Source organism: Trypanosoma equiperdum, assembly GCF_001457755.1.
Source record: "Trypanosoma equiperdum strain OVI genome assembly, contig: ctg_240, whole genome shotgun sequence".
In the NCBI taxonomy this organism is placed as follows: Eukaryota; Euglenozoa; class Kinetoplastea; order Trypanosomatida; family Trypanosomatidae; genus Trypanosoma; species Trypanosoma equiperdum.
The window spans coordinates 1,274-12,654 of NW_027124133.1; the positions used below are offsets into that span (position 1 = coordinate 1,274).

At 50.7% G+C, this 11,381-nt stretch overlaps 2 protein-coding genes and 8 non-coding genes across 10 annotated transcripts; 2 read left to right on the forward strand and 8 right to left on the reverse strand.

The window, feature by feature from the left end:
* Positions 1-2,691: 2,691 nt before the first annotated feature.
* Positions 2,692-2,764, reverse strand: TEOVI_000079500. Its single transcript has one exon. It is a non-coding gene; the product is annotated as a tRNA-Arg (tRNA).
* A 97-nt stretch (positions 2,765-2,861) lies between these two features.
* TEOVI_000079600 lies at positions 2,862-2,933 on the forward strand. Its single transcript has one exon. It is a non-coding gene; the product is annotated as a tRNA-Thr (tRNA).
* Positions 2,934-3,015: 82 nt separating this feature from the next.
* On the reverse strand, positions 3,016-3,099 carry TEOVI_000079700. The gene has a single exon. It is a non-coding gene; the product is annotated as a tRNA-Leu (tRNA).
* An 85-nt stretch (positions 3,100-3,184) lies between these two features.
* On the reverse strand, positions 3,185-3,257 carry TEOVI_000079800. Its single transcript has one exon. It is a non-coding gene; the product is annotated as a tRNA-Gly (tRNA).
* A 3,305-nt stretch (positions 3,258-6,562) lies between these two features.
* On the reverse strand, positions 6,563-6,636 carry TEOVI_000079900. Its single transcript has one exon. It is a non-coding gene; the product is annotated as a tRNA-Lys (tRNA).
* Positions 6,637-6,704: 68 nt separating this feature from the next.
* On the reverse strand, positions 6,705-6,780 carry TEOVI_000080000. The gene has a single exon. It is a non-coding gene; the product is annotated as a tRNA-Val (tRNA).
* A 55-nt stretch (positions 6,781-6,835) lies between these two features.
* Positions 6,836-6,907, reverse strand: TEOVI_000080100. Its single transcript has one exon. It is a non-coding gene; the product is annotated as a tRNA-Gln (tRNA).
* A 93-nt stretch (positions 6,908-7,000) lies between these two features.
* On the forward strand, positions 7,001-7,076 carry TEOVI_000080200. The gene has a single exon. It is a non-coding gene; the product is annotated as a tRNA-Ile (tRNA).
* Positions 7,077-7,550: 474 nt separating this feature from the next.
* Positions 7,551-9,311, reverse strand: TEOVI_000080300 (Poly(A)-specific ribonuclease PARN-1; the record flags this gene model as incomplete). The annotated part of the gene is made up of 1 exon (XM_067224137.1): positions 7,551-9,311. The coding sequence occupies one exon, from the start codon at positions 9,309-9,311 to the stop codon at positions 7,551-7,553; it is 1,761 nt and encodes a 586-aa protein (XP_067080238.1).
* Positions 9,312-9,669: 358 nt separating this feature from the next.
* TEOVI_000080400 (uncharacterized protein) lies at positions 9,670-11,082 on the reverse strand (the record flags this gene model as incomplete). The annotated part of the gene is made up of 1 exon (XM_067224138.1): positions 9,670-11,082. The coding sequence occupies one exon, from the start codon at positions 11,080-11,082 to the stop codon at positions 9,670-9,672; it is 1,413 nt and encodes a 470-aa protein (XP_067080239.1).
* Between the last annotated feature and the right edge of the window lie 299 nt (positions 11,083-11,381).

Consider the following 11,381-nt stretch of genomic DNA (forward strand, 5'->3'; position numbering starts at 1 on the left):
CGCCTCCGTAAGCGTATTGTAACATACATTTATTTATTTTTTCTTAGTTTATGTCGAATAAGAATATCACTTGGCTTTGTCAAACGATTGATGTAGCCGGAGCATATTGCTCTGTAACCTTCGGGGGCTGATCCCGCTTAGCGGGGACGTCTTGGACAAGCGGGGGTTCTGTTGCGTTGACTTGGTGTTCTGCTTGGTTGCGTGTCGGTGTTGAGGTCGCCACTGTAGAGAGGCGTTCTCGCGCCGTTAAAGTGGGGGGAACGGGTCAGGCCGGTGACGGAGCAGCCCACCTTGCGCACGTTCCCGTTGCAGAAGCACACCGAGGAGCATCTCAGGACTTTGCGCCCCAAGTGTCGTCGCGAGGCGGTTTGTTTTCCGCTGAAAACGGATCAAAGTGGGTTTCTTTTGCCGATTATGGCTTTTCGTCACAGGATCACGATTCAAGCACCTCATGGGAGGAACTGTGGGGGAAAAAATGCCTTACAACATCCGCCTCCGCCCATTTTGCTGCACCCCCCTTGCCCCAATGGCATTCGCCGAGTTACATCACGCACTCTCCGGTGGGGTGAGGGGAAATTTCAACGCTCCACCAGAATAAAAGTAGATGCGCAAGAAAGTATTCCCCGGCATCTTCATAAGCTGCGGTAGGAGGTGCTAACTTTATTTGGCTCGCCAGTCCGAAACACTGTGTCTGGTTGGCGCTGTTATGTATTTCTTCCATCTTTGTCTTACCCCCTCCCTCACGCAATGACGGTCTGAAGCCAAGTGCGTTCGGGCGGCCCCCTACAATAGCTCCAGGTGAAAGTCAAAAATATATATATATTCATATGTTTGTCGACTCTCTCACACGCAGGCATCAATTTCACGAGTGCAACTTGCGGCAATACCAAAGCAAGCAATGCCCATTAAATATCGAGTGATCCATTTCCCCACAACAAATTTCCAAATGAAAAGGGGAGCGATTCTACCACAAGGAACCGCAGTCAGGGCTCATAGTGTGAAATGCTATTTAGGGGATTGACTCTCTGTTATCCTCTAGGGTCCCACAGCCTAAGACCTACACAATAGCGAACACAAAGTTCTATCATGTGACACGCTTTCTATCGCCCCACCCCGCTATCTGCGAACGAAAAGTCGGAAATAGTGTGACACTCTGCCGTGTCGGCGCGCGCCCCCCCCCCCTCACCGAAATCTGGGTGTGAGTCGACAACATGTATTTGAGCGCGCTCACCGCGAAACAAGGCGAGAAACCTGAGCTGGCAAACAGGATTCGTGATAGTTTTTCAACACCCACTCTCAATTTTGGCATATTCCTTCTCTACTTTCCCACTGATTCTTCAGTTATTGCTACGTGACCCTAATTCTCGAAAATCCGCTCGTTACCTTCCAAACGCTTCGCGGAAGATTTCTTCGCTATAGTGCCCCCCTTAAACTGTCAGCGTGAGGGTAGCAACGTCAGCAGATGCGTCGAAACCCTTCCTCAACACATGTTGGATAATGCGACTCTTTCTAACTTATGGAACAAGTAATAAAGCAACCGTGTCTCCCGCGCTTCGGTGGCGCGGACAAAATGAGTTTTTCACAGCCTGCATTGCAGCGGCCTGCCCAACCCCCGTCAACACAACGTCAGGGGGACCGGTGTCCAATCCTCGGAGAAGCAAACCAGGCTAGTAGACAAAAACCCCCTTCCAAGATGCATCCTAAGGTCATTCCGGTGGCCGTAACCGCGATCCGACGTTTCGAGAAGATTAAGGAGCTTCATTCGTACATATCGCTTATTAAAATGCCAAAGAAAGGTGGAAGAAGGTGTCAATTTCCAGGTTGGCGGGGTTCCTCCATCGACATCCCGACGACCCCTACTTCTTCAGTGCTATGGTGCATTCCCGACTTCTCATCTCGTCCCGTTGGACTGGAGGCCGGTTGATTCAGCGGAGAGCGACTCGTATGTGTGTTATGAGCCTTGCTTCGATTCATTTCGGCATCATACAAACGTTTCCGTTTATCCACTAGCCCCACTCCACCTTACAATGACGCCTGCAATGACGGTTGATGCGGTCCCGCGGCGTTGGCAGAAAGGCCTCCTTAATTCATTCCAACGTGTGAAAAGAGAGACCCTTCCAAGCATACGCATCATTTTCGAATTGACAACGTCCCTCTATGCATGGCATCTTCACAAGAAAGTCAACCAACTAAACAGAACCTTTTTTTCTCTACAAGAAGGGAGAAACGGTTGGTATTAAGCCATGCGGGGCCCAATAAAGAGGCGGTTGCGATTTTCGTCTCCGCTCCTCGGGATGTTGGCAAAACGAGCTTCAACTGTTCCATGTGAAAAATCTCTGACCGTCAATTTCTGTGTATGAGCATATATTGGCAAAAGGGATAAGTGGGTAAGGAAAAGATGACCCTTACAGGCGGTCGACCTGTTGCTGACTTAAACTATGAAATGATCAACATTGAGCAAATGTGCAAGAAGCGGTTCTTCCAACGTCAAGGCGAAACCTTATAAAGCAGAAAATAGAGGTCACCATCATGTCGGGCGAAAGCACATTCGCCGCTACCAGCCAGGCTAGCCCTTGTCGTTAGTCCCCTCCTCCTCCCCCTCCTTTAGCAGCCACTTCCGCTATTTTCAGCCGGCGGCGCCGTTAACACACAAGCCGCGGCGCTATCGAACCAATGTGACTGAGGAAAAGTGCGATCCCGGCAGGACTCGAACCTGCAACCCTCAGATCCGAAGTCTGATGCGCTTCCATTGCGCCACGAGACCGTCAGCGAGGCGCAATACTGAAAATGCCAACGTATATGAAATAACCTTTTTCCTCTAAAAAAGTTTCTGCAAGAAATATCTATTAGCCCTCTCCGCTGGCCTCGTAGCACAGTGGCAGTGCACTGGTCTTGTAAACCAGGGGTCCCGAGTTCAATTCTCGGCGGGGCCTTTGTTTTCGCGCCTATTGACACTTCGGCGGCGGTTGAGACCACACTTGAAACCGCTGAGTCCGATATGATCGGACGAAAATATTGACAAGAGTGGGGTTTGAACCCACGCCTCCGGAGAGATGACGACCTGAACGTCACGTCTTAGACCACTCGACCATCTTGCCACACCGCCGCCTGAGTTAACGTAGCAATGTTGTGTCAAAGCTTTTCGAGAGCATAACAATATGCCGAATGATAAAAACGAAAAAATGTGCAATCGCCGGGAGTCGAACCCGGGTCTCCCGCTTGGAAGGCGGAAATCTTAACCGTTGGACCACGATTGCCGCTACAGCCCAGCGCTGGTTTTTTATGTACGCTATAGCATATTATGGAGTATGCCGCCCCGATCGAGATGTCAAGACAAAGTACGCATGAACCGGGCACCGATCCCAAGGCGATGAGTGCGGCGTCTGCAACCCATCATCCTCGGCATTCAGACAAGATGAAAAGGGGTGTGGCCACGCAGTATTTATTAGTATACGATCCTTTTATATTGTTCTTTGTGGTATGTTGGGTTGTACTGCTGTTTTTCCGGGGTGGGGGCAACTCACCTGCAGTGCGTCATCACGAAAGCGCCGTGCTTGCAGTAAACTTTGAGTGGGAACGGAAGCGTCCCTCCTTTTCGTCCTTCCGTGCATCGTTTTGTATGGGCCGTTCTGTGGGTAAACTTTTAACAGCTTGGCGTTGTCTTGTCTCCTCGTCGTTTTCTTTATTTGTATACGTTGGTTGGTCCATCATCGTATTGAATACCGGCGGCGTTGCTACGCCGAATCCCCACGTACTGGTTCGTGTTTGGGCCGAATACGGCTTCCAAAAGGGAAGGATAAAAGGGGGTAAGTCCAAGTTTCCTAACTGAGCGCATTCACGTTAATGAGGTGAGGGTGCACTCTCGTAGATGATGCTCCTCCTTTCCTCTTTTGCACGTACCTGCTTCCGGTGTTTTATGCGAAAAGCATATCGCCTCGACCCCAATGGGGGGAACTCTCGGGTATCGCACCCATTCCAGGATATTACCTCCATTGACTTACTTCTAGTGATAATCCAGGCCCTACTTTGCCTTCAGACACTGAGAGAGAACAAGGAGCCAACACTGGAAGCAAATATATATATTTTTAAATCGTGCCTGCGTGCAAAAAAAAAAAAAAGTTGCCCAATACAAACTCCCTCTAACCGCATCTGTTTTCCCAGGATTTCTTCCCCACCCTCTCCTTACTTGTCACCTCCTCCAAATTTAGAGCATTCTGTTTAGCTTGTTGTTAAAATCTTTATCAAAAAAGTTATTTAATTCAAGAACTTCTTCCTCCTTTCAATAAACTGTGGAGATACGTGGCTTTACACATCCTGCCCTCTAGTGTAATAGCCGTTGCCCCAGATAAAGGTACCAAGACCAGCGCAATATTACCCCATGAAATTGCGCTTAATACCAGTTTAAAAGCTCGAACATATGAGCCTCTTAGCCACCATTCTTTTCCTTTTCTGTTGGTGTTATTCTTCCAGCTGTCAGCCCTTATTTTTCGTCCCATCAGCGTTAGCAATGACCGCAAAGCAAGGTTAGCGATAGCTGTGTTTCGCCGCTTCCATAGGTTACAGCGTGTTCTCTTTCGCTCGGCATTGGGAAGGCGGAGGCTGTTTATATGCGAATGTGTGTGAGCGTGTGCTGGTGTTTCTGCACCTGGAGTTTGCCATTCTCGTTCGGCAGACCCGGCGCAGTCTTCACCGACGCTGCTGTCACTTTACTGAGCTCTGACCATCCCATGGACATTGGTTATTTGGCCTTCCAGTGATGTCACAGTTTTGAAATTACTTAGAAGAGTCTTGTGTCTTTCCTTCCCACACACCTTGGGCACTTATTTGAGTGGTTCGGGCAAGTTACTTTTCAACGGTGAAAAGAAAAAAAAATTGGACCTATGTGTGGCTAGCGCTCAAAACTAGGGGCTCGATCACGAGTTATGTGTACATATATTATGTTAATCTCGAGTTGGTATAAGGTTTTCTTTTTTTACTAGCCGCTTTTGCACGCTTCGAGGATGATTGAATAGGCAGCGGTGAAAAAAAAAAGTTGGGAAAAGAAATATCGGGTGCCTATTTGTTTGAAGCCTTGATCCGCAGAACGTAAAACCACTTCTATGACAAGCTAAAGGGAATTTATCTCTGCGAAAAGAATCGGTGCCCCGGGGCAGCCGGAAACCCCAGAGTGTTTCTCTGTTCATGCACATCAGTCAGGGTGGGAAGATCAGGTGCCTGTGGTGTGCTCCAATGGGGTATGATTGGAGCGTAAAGGCGAACAACACCAACCCACTGCCGTGTTTGGGGCGGACTCTTTACCACACAGGCACTCCCATCAGAGGGGCCCCGGGTACATGCTTTCAGCCCACGAACAGTTGATGACACGGCTCCCATCATGTGCAGGGAAAAACATAGTCTCACCACAGGGGCTGGGGTGAAGGGTGTGTGTCTGTGGGAGTAGGAAGTAGGTGGATGCTGGAGCTTCGCACAGGCGCGAACACTGGTATATGTCGTGTTTCTGCATGTTTAAGAACGTTGTGTGATGTGATGAGGGCCTGATCTCTTTTATTTTTATGAAAAGACTACTTGCATTTTGTTTCGAGTGTCTTTTTTTGTTCCCTACTAGGGGTCATCATCCTAGTCGGCACCTGACAAAATAGATTAAAGAGAAAGGGCGTACAATAAACAATTTGGTTCTATCGAACCTTAGTTTCTATCAAATTTCGGAGCGAGCCTTCGTAATAGGTCCCCGAGTTTTTCATTTTGTTCCTTCAGGTTCCATTTTTCTCAGCCCCCCACTTCGCCTTTATCCTTTCCACAACTTCAGGGTGATGTTTAACAGTATCTTTGTTCCGTACAGCGTCCCCTCTGAAGACCTCAACGGTCCCAGCATATGGGAGTTCGCTAGTCGCTATTTTTTCTTTTTTTTTTTTGACGTCAAGATACTCGTGTCCACTTCCGAATCAATTAGAGGTGACACCCATTATGTACATACAAGTTTATTGGTTTTCAAGGGTTAGGACAATAGCCGTGGTTTGTTGTGGCGCCTGTGCCCAGCCCCTGGGTGCAGCTATTTTCCTGTGCAACCACTGTGAGGAGGTGGAACTTCTTTACTGAATGGCCCCACCGAGCTAAGGGCTAGTCCTTAGGAAAGGAAAGCTGCACAGTGACGTCTGACACAAGCAAAAAAGAAGGAACTCCAAGTGTTCTAATGACTCGGCCCCCCCGAAAACACGGTCCCACACATCGCTTCATGTGAGGGGTCTGTTTGCTCTCTTTCGTGTCGCGTAAATTAAACCGTGACCGACCACCGGAAAAAGGGTGTGTGGGGTATAACCGAAAAGTTCACAGGCCCGATCTCTCGGGGGGGGGGGGGAGGTGGTGGTGGGATGCGCCGTCCACCGCAGGAGCCTTCGGCCAATAACATGTTAGATCAACAACCTGAAGAAGGCACTTCCCCTTTAGTGACGACGATATCACTGTGACGCTGCTGAAGGAAGGCCTGTTGACACATCACACCGCCTTACGGGACAGCACTCGAGGCACCCCATTGTGGAAGTTAAATCAGGGAAATCGGAGAAAAGCACCCCCCGTGGGGCTCGAACCCACGACCACACGGTTAAGAGCCGTGCGCTCTACCGACTGAGCTAGAAGGGCCACGCGTTCCTCAACAATTTCATTAATCGGAACCATACATGAAGAGACGCAGCCGCAAACTGGAAAACGCTACGCGGGGCGGGGTTCGAACCCGCGACGTTCTGCGTGTAAAGCAGACATCATAACCACTAGATCACCCACGCACTGCCGCAGATGGTGAAAAGACACCATAGTTAGTGAATTGAAAAAAACGAAAATTTGGTCCTACCAGGATTCGAACCTGGGTTTTCGGATTCAAAGTCCGAAGTGATAACCACTACACTATAGGACCGGCCACTGCCGTTAGGCTGTTTTTTTCTAATACAAACGAAGAAGTTTACTCGGCGGTCCTTTCCTCTGTATCTGTCGAAGTGGCCGGCGCCAATGCTCCCGTGGTCTAGTTGGTTAGGACGTTGGTCTTATGAACCGAATATCGCGGGTTCGAACCCCGCCGGGAGCATTCGTTTTCCTTTGCGGAGACTCTTACGCCACGGTTCAGCGTTCCAAGTGGCAGTCAAAACCTCTCACGCATAACCTTACTGCTGCGGCGGGGGCGGGAAGAGGACGTGGCCCTTGTGTTTTACTATTGGATCGGGTCGGCCGCGTTTACAGGGACGTTACGGGAGGCTTGCTGTTCGCCGCCACTTAGCGTTATGCGCAGAACGTCCCCCCTTCGAGTCTGCCCGGGGCGCGGGTCCTCGGGAGAGTCATATATGCAAATGGTTTCTACGTCAAATGTGGGCCGCGCCATTTGGGGCGTGCCGGCAGGCGGGTTAGGGGTCGAAAATAGGAAAGAGGGAAAATTGAAGAGGATTGTGGTTGTGGTGCGACGAAGGGCACGCATCCCCCAGTGGATTGAATTGTTCGTTGCCGAATGTCTTTTTTTTTTTTTGCAGTAGAGTAACGCGAATTTTTTTTTTTTTAAACACCCTTCTTCACCTTCTTAGTGCTTTGCAAACCGTTCTTGCTAGAGAGACGGGCGTTGCGCGGAAGGCGCCTTTAGTACCTGCAGGGAATGTGAACGGAGACGCCTGGAAGTACTGAGGGAAGCGCGAGGTCATTTGCACAGAAAGCCCACTCACATCCTCAACGTCGAGGTTGCACGCTTTTGTCCACGACAAGGGGAGCACAGCAAGGGTGCGCATGTCGTCGATCGGGTACAGGGCTACATGTTGCAAGGAGAAGGCTGAAAAGCAGCTGTCGATATGATGAGACTTGATGTGTTTTTCGTGTTGTAGCGTTAACGCACCGCTTTGAGGAAGGTATTCATCTTCACCGTCGGGATTTAGGTTAATGGCGAATAGGGAACGAAAGAGGGCCAACCTATTCGTCAACCCTGCTGGGGCCGTCGTCACGTCACCTCCTCCAATTTCCGCGAGTAGATTAAGCAACAGCGTCCCAGTCAACAAGGCGTCGTATCCGGCTTCGTGAACCGGTGCGCCATTGCCACCTGCGCTTCTCCCCACTGAAGAAAGTGTCAGCGGGTCATATTCCTCGAAGCCCAACGGAAGTGATACTCGAACGTTTGCCGAGCAAAATCCATATTCGTCAAAATACCCCGCCAAGTAGCGAGACCCAAATCTGCCTGCCGGAAAGAGATCTTGGCGGCTGGCAATATACTTGGTGTCGAACACTTTCGGGAACAGCTGGACGACGCGATGCTTGAACTCGGGCAATGCGGCGGGAAGTTCTCCATCGAGAGAAGCTAGTAGAAAGAGAACGTCCGCTAGGCAGTTGTGCCCAACACAAGGCTTCGAACTTTCGACAAGTGCCTTAAAAACGAGGCGGAAACCTAGCATATCCACCAATTCGCGTTCTCTCAGCGCGCATTCCTTCTCGAGAATACGAGCCTGCTCGCCGGGAAAGAGGACCTTAAAGGTGCCATGATAAGTCGAACCGCTCCGTCGGAACGTGAGAGAAATATCTTGGAAGTGTTGCGCGATGTGCCGCTGCAGACATTCTCGGGCATTTTTGTTTCTCTGCGGCTGGATGACGACTTCGCGTCCACCGGATCGCTGGAGATCCATCGCGGCATCCAGCTCAATTGCACCAGGACTTCCCTTTTCAGCACATTGCGCCTGTGCGCGCTCCACTGCGGCCCGGGCACGCTCACAGAGGCTCTGCGCTGCGGCAACGGCCCCATCAAACCAACTTCTCTCTTCCTGGGTTAGGAGTTCCATAGACTGCGCGTGGCGCCGTCGTTGCTCTGTAGAGTCATTTAGGTTAGGGTGGTACTTTTCTTCATGATTTTGGCGCAATACCACCTCACGGGCGGCATCGCAATAACCCATGCCACGGTACACCCACGACTGAAAATTCATGTCGTGCCGCCGAAGGAATGCAAGGGACGAAGGATTTAGCACCACGTCGTCTCCCCTCCCCAAGCTTGGCGAGTCGTCTTCATGATTGGGGAAAATAACAAAGTTGAAGGGGCGGGCAACATACGACGCTGGTGTAGAAGGCCCGTTTTCGCTATTTTTGTGAAAGAGGCATATCCCGACTTGAATTATATTGTAGCGGCTTGCCGCTGCTCGCTTTGCGTTGTAGGTTTCCTGGGGCGTATCGGTGACAGACTCTGGGAGCTCAGGCACATTGATTCCTGTCATTTCCTCGTCGAATGCATAGAAGTCGCAGGTTTTCAGAAGCTGTACAAATTTGGGAAGCACGGTCGGTAAATTGTCCCGTGTCACCTGCATAGTTACACTTGGGCTAATGCGGTCAGAAAACGACTGGATACTCCTTCCCTCTACTTCTCAATTTTGCAGGTACGTTTCTCTCCCTTTCCGTCGACCCAACTGGTGGATGGGGTCAAATATTGAATATCTTGGCACGAAGCAAACAAACGGTAAGGAGGGGGCACAAAAATAAGGAGAAAGAACGGAAAAAAAAAAGGGAGCCAATAACACGGTAAAATTGCCCTGCACCTTTGCTTCCATCAAACGCAAATACACACACACACACACACACACACACACACACGCGCAGAATGTGGAGGCAGGTAGCTGGGGACAACTTTAACTGACTGCACGTGTTGCCTCTGCGCCTCTCTTCCCACTACGTGGCCAACCTCGTCGCGAGCATGGACCAGGGCACCGAGTGCCGGATAGTGAGACAAGCGGGGGATGCCACTCTCTGATCTGTGCTTTCCCCACCTGCCGAAACTATAGGATTGTAGCTCACATACGCTTGCGAAACGAATTTAGAGAAGAGTACCTGCTTAAGTTCAGAACATGGAACACATTCAACAGTCCCGATGGGCGAGGGTCTCCACACCGTTTGTGGAGCGACAGGGGAGTGGGGCAAAATGGGTGATACGTCATTTCGCATCGAATACGGAGCGTTCTCCGCCTCGACGGCGACACTGGCGGTGTTATTTGCGTACCTGCTGTGCGGCTCCTGTCGTGGATGTGTCTCAAGGAGGTGACACAGGTGGGGCTGCACTCCGATAGCAAACTGAAAACAAGCCGACTCTCCCGGCTGGAGCGTTTCCTCGAGACAGCGCCCATGTAACAATAATGGTGTCACCGTGACGGTGCGTTGCAGAAGCTTGATGGCCTTCAAATCTGTGCCGCATGGCCCAAATCGCTGCTCATGGGTGAGTTGGACACCGCCGATGTCGTTGTCACCCTCGCCCATTTGTGTGGAGTAAATGTCGAACGATACCTCTTGTACTCGGACAGGAACATGTGCAACGTTTGCTACGTTCACACAAATCATGACGCTGGTGCTTGATATTTGCCTCGCCACGGAGGTACATCGCAGAAGCCGGCTCGCAACCGCTCGGTAGTGACAAGTTCCCAACACCACGGTGGGTGACTTAAACAAATTTTTCACGCGAGCTGCCGTTGGGTCTAGCGAGCGGACGAAATCAACATTACCGTTCCCGGAATAATGGGACATGACCAAGAAGCCAATGGTAACGTCGTTTCCCCAAATATCAAAATCAGGTAACGTGTAATGAAAGTCGTACACACACTCGATGCGTCTTGGGATCGGTGTCTCCTTTCCCTGGCCGCTTTCTTCCACCTCGCCGGAGGTCGGCGCCGTGGTCTCAAGCGTGGCACCTTCAGACACACATTTGGCCGTCACTACAAAGAGCTTTCCAGCGATTTTACCGAGTGTGCCTGTTCGCGTGGGGTCGTACGTACACCAAGAAGACGAGGTGCTAGTGTGCAGGGAACCGCTTTCCGCATTTAACTTGTGTTGGGTGTCGGACCCATCCACCACCACAGGAGCGATGCATAACGCATTAAATAGTTTACGCCACATAAGCACAAAGTTACTCTCACCCACTGCAACCATGAGCGCCCTGCCGTCTTTGTCGTACTTGCCCCCTTCGTTGTTGAATACCATGGCCAACCTGAAGCATAGCGATTGCCATGGAAAGACGACGTCACTCAGTGTGTCAGCGGCGCTGACGGGGAGCCGCGTAAGTTCAACGGATGTCGTCCTCCGCAGGATGTCCATCCACTCCAGCGATGCAATCGCACGGTTGTGAAAGAATGACGCAGCAACGCTACGGGTATAGAGGATCTAGGGAAGACGAGAAAGAGGGAGGAAGCGGCTCAGGCAACAGAGGTGGATACAAGGCCACACACAGAAGTTATGAAGGATGAACCGAAGAAACACGGTACTTGTATTCGAAGTGCTGAGCCAAACCTTTACAACAACACTGTGCCAAATACAATAGTGGGCACAGGGAATAGAACCCGCGAGTGCCATCACCTTCAACTTCTCTTCCTTTGCGCAGCGGGGGGGGGGGGGGG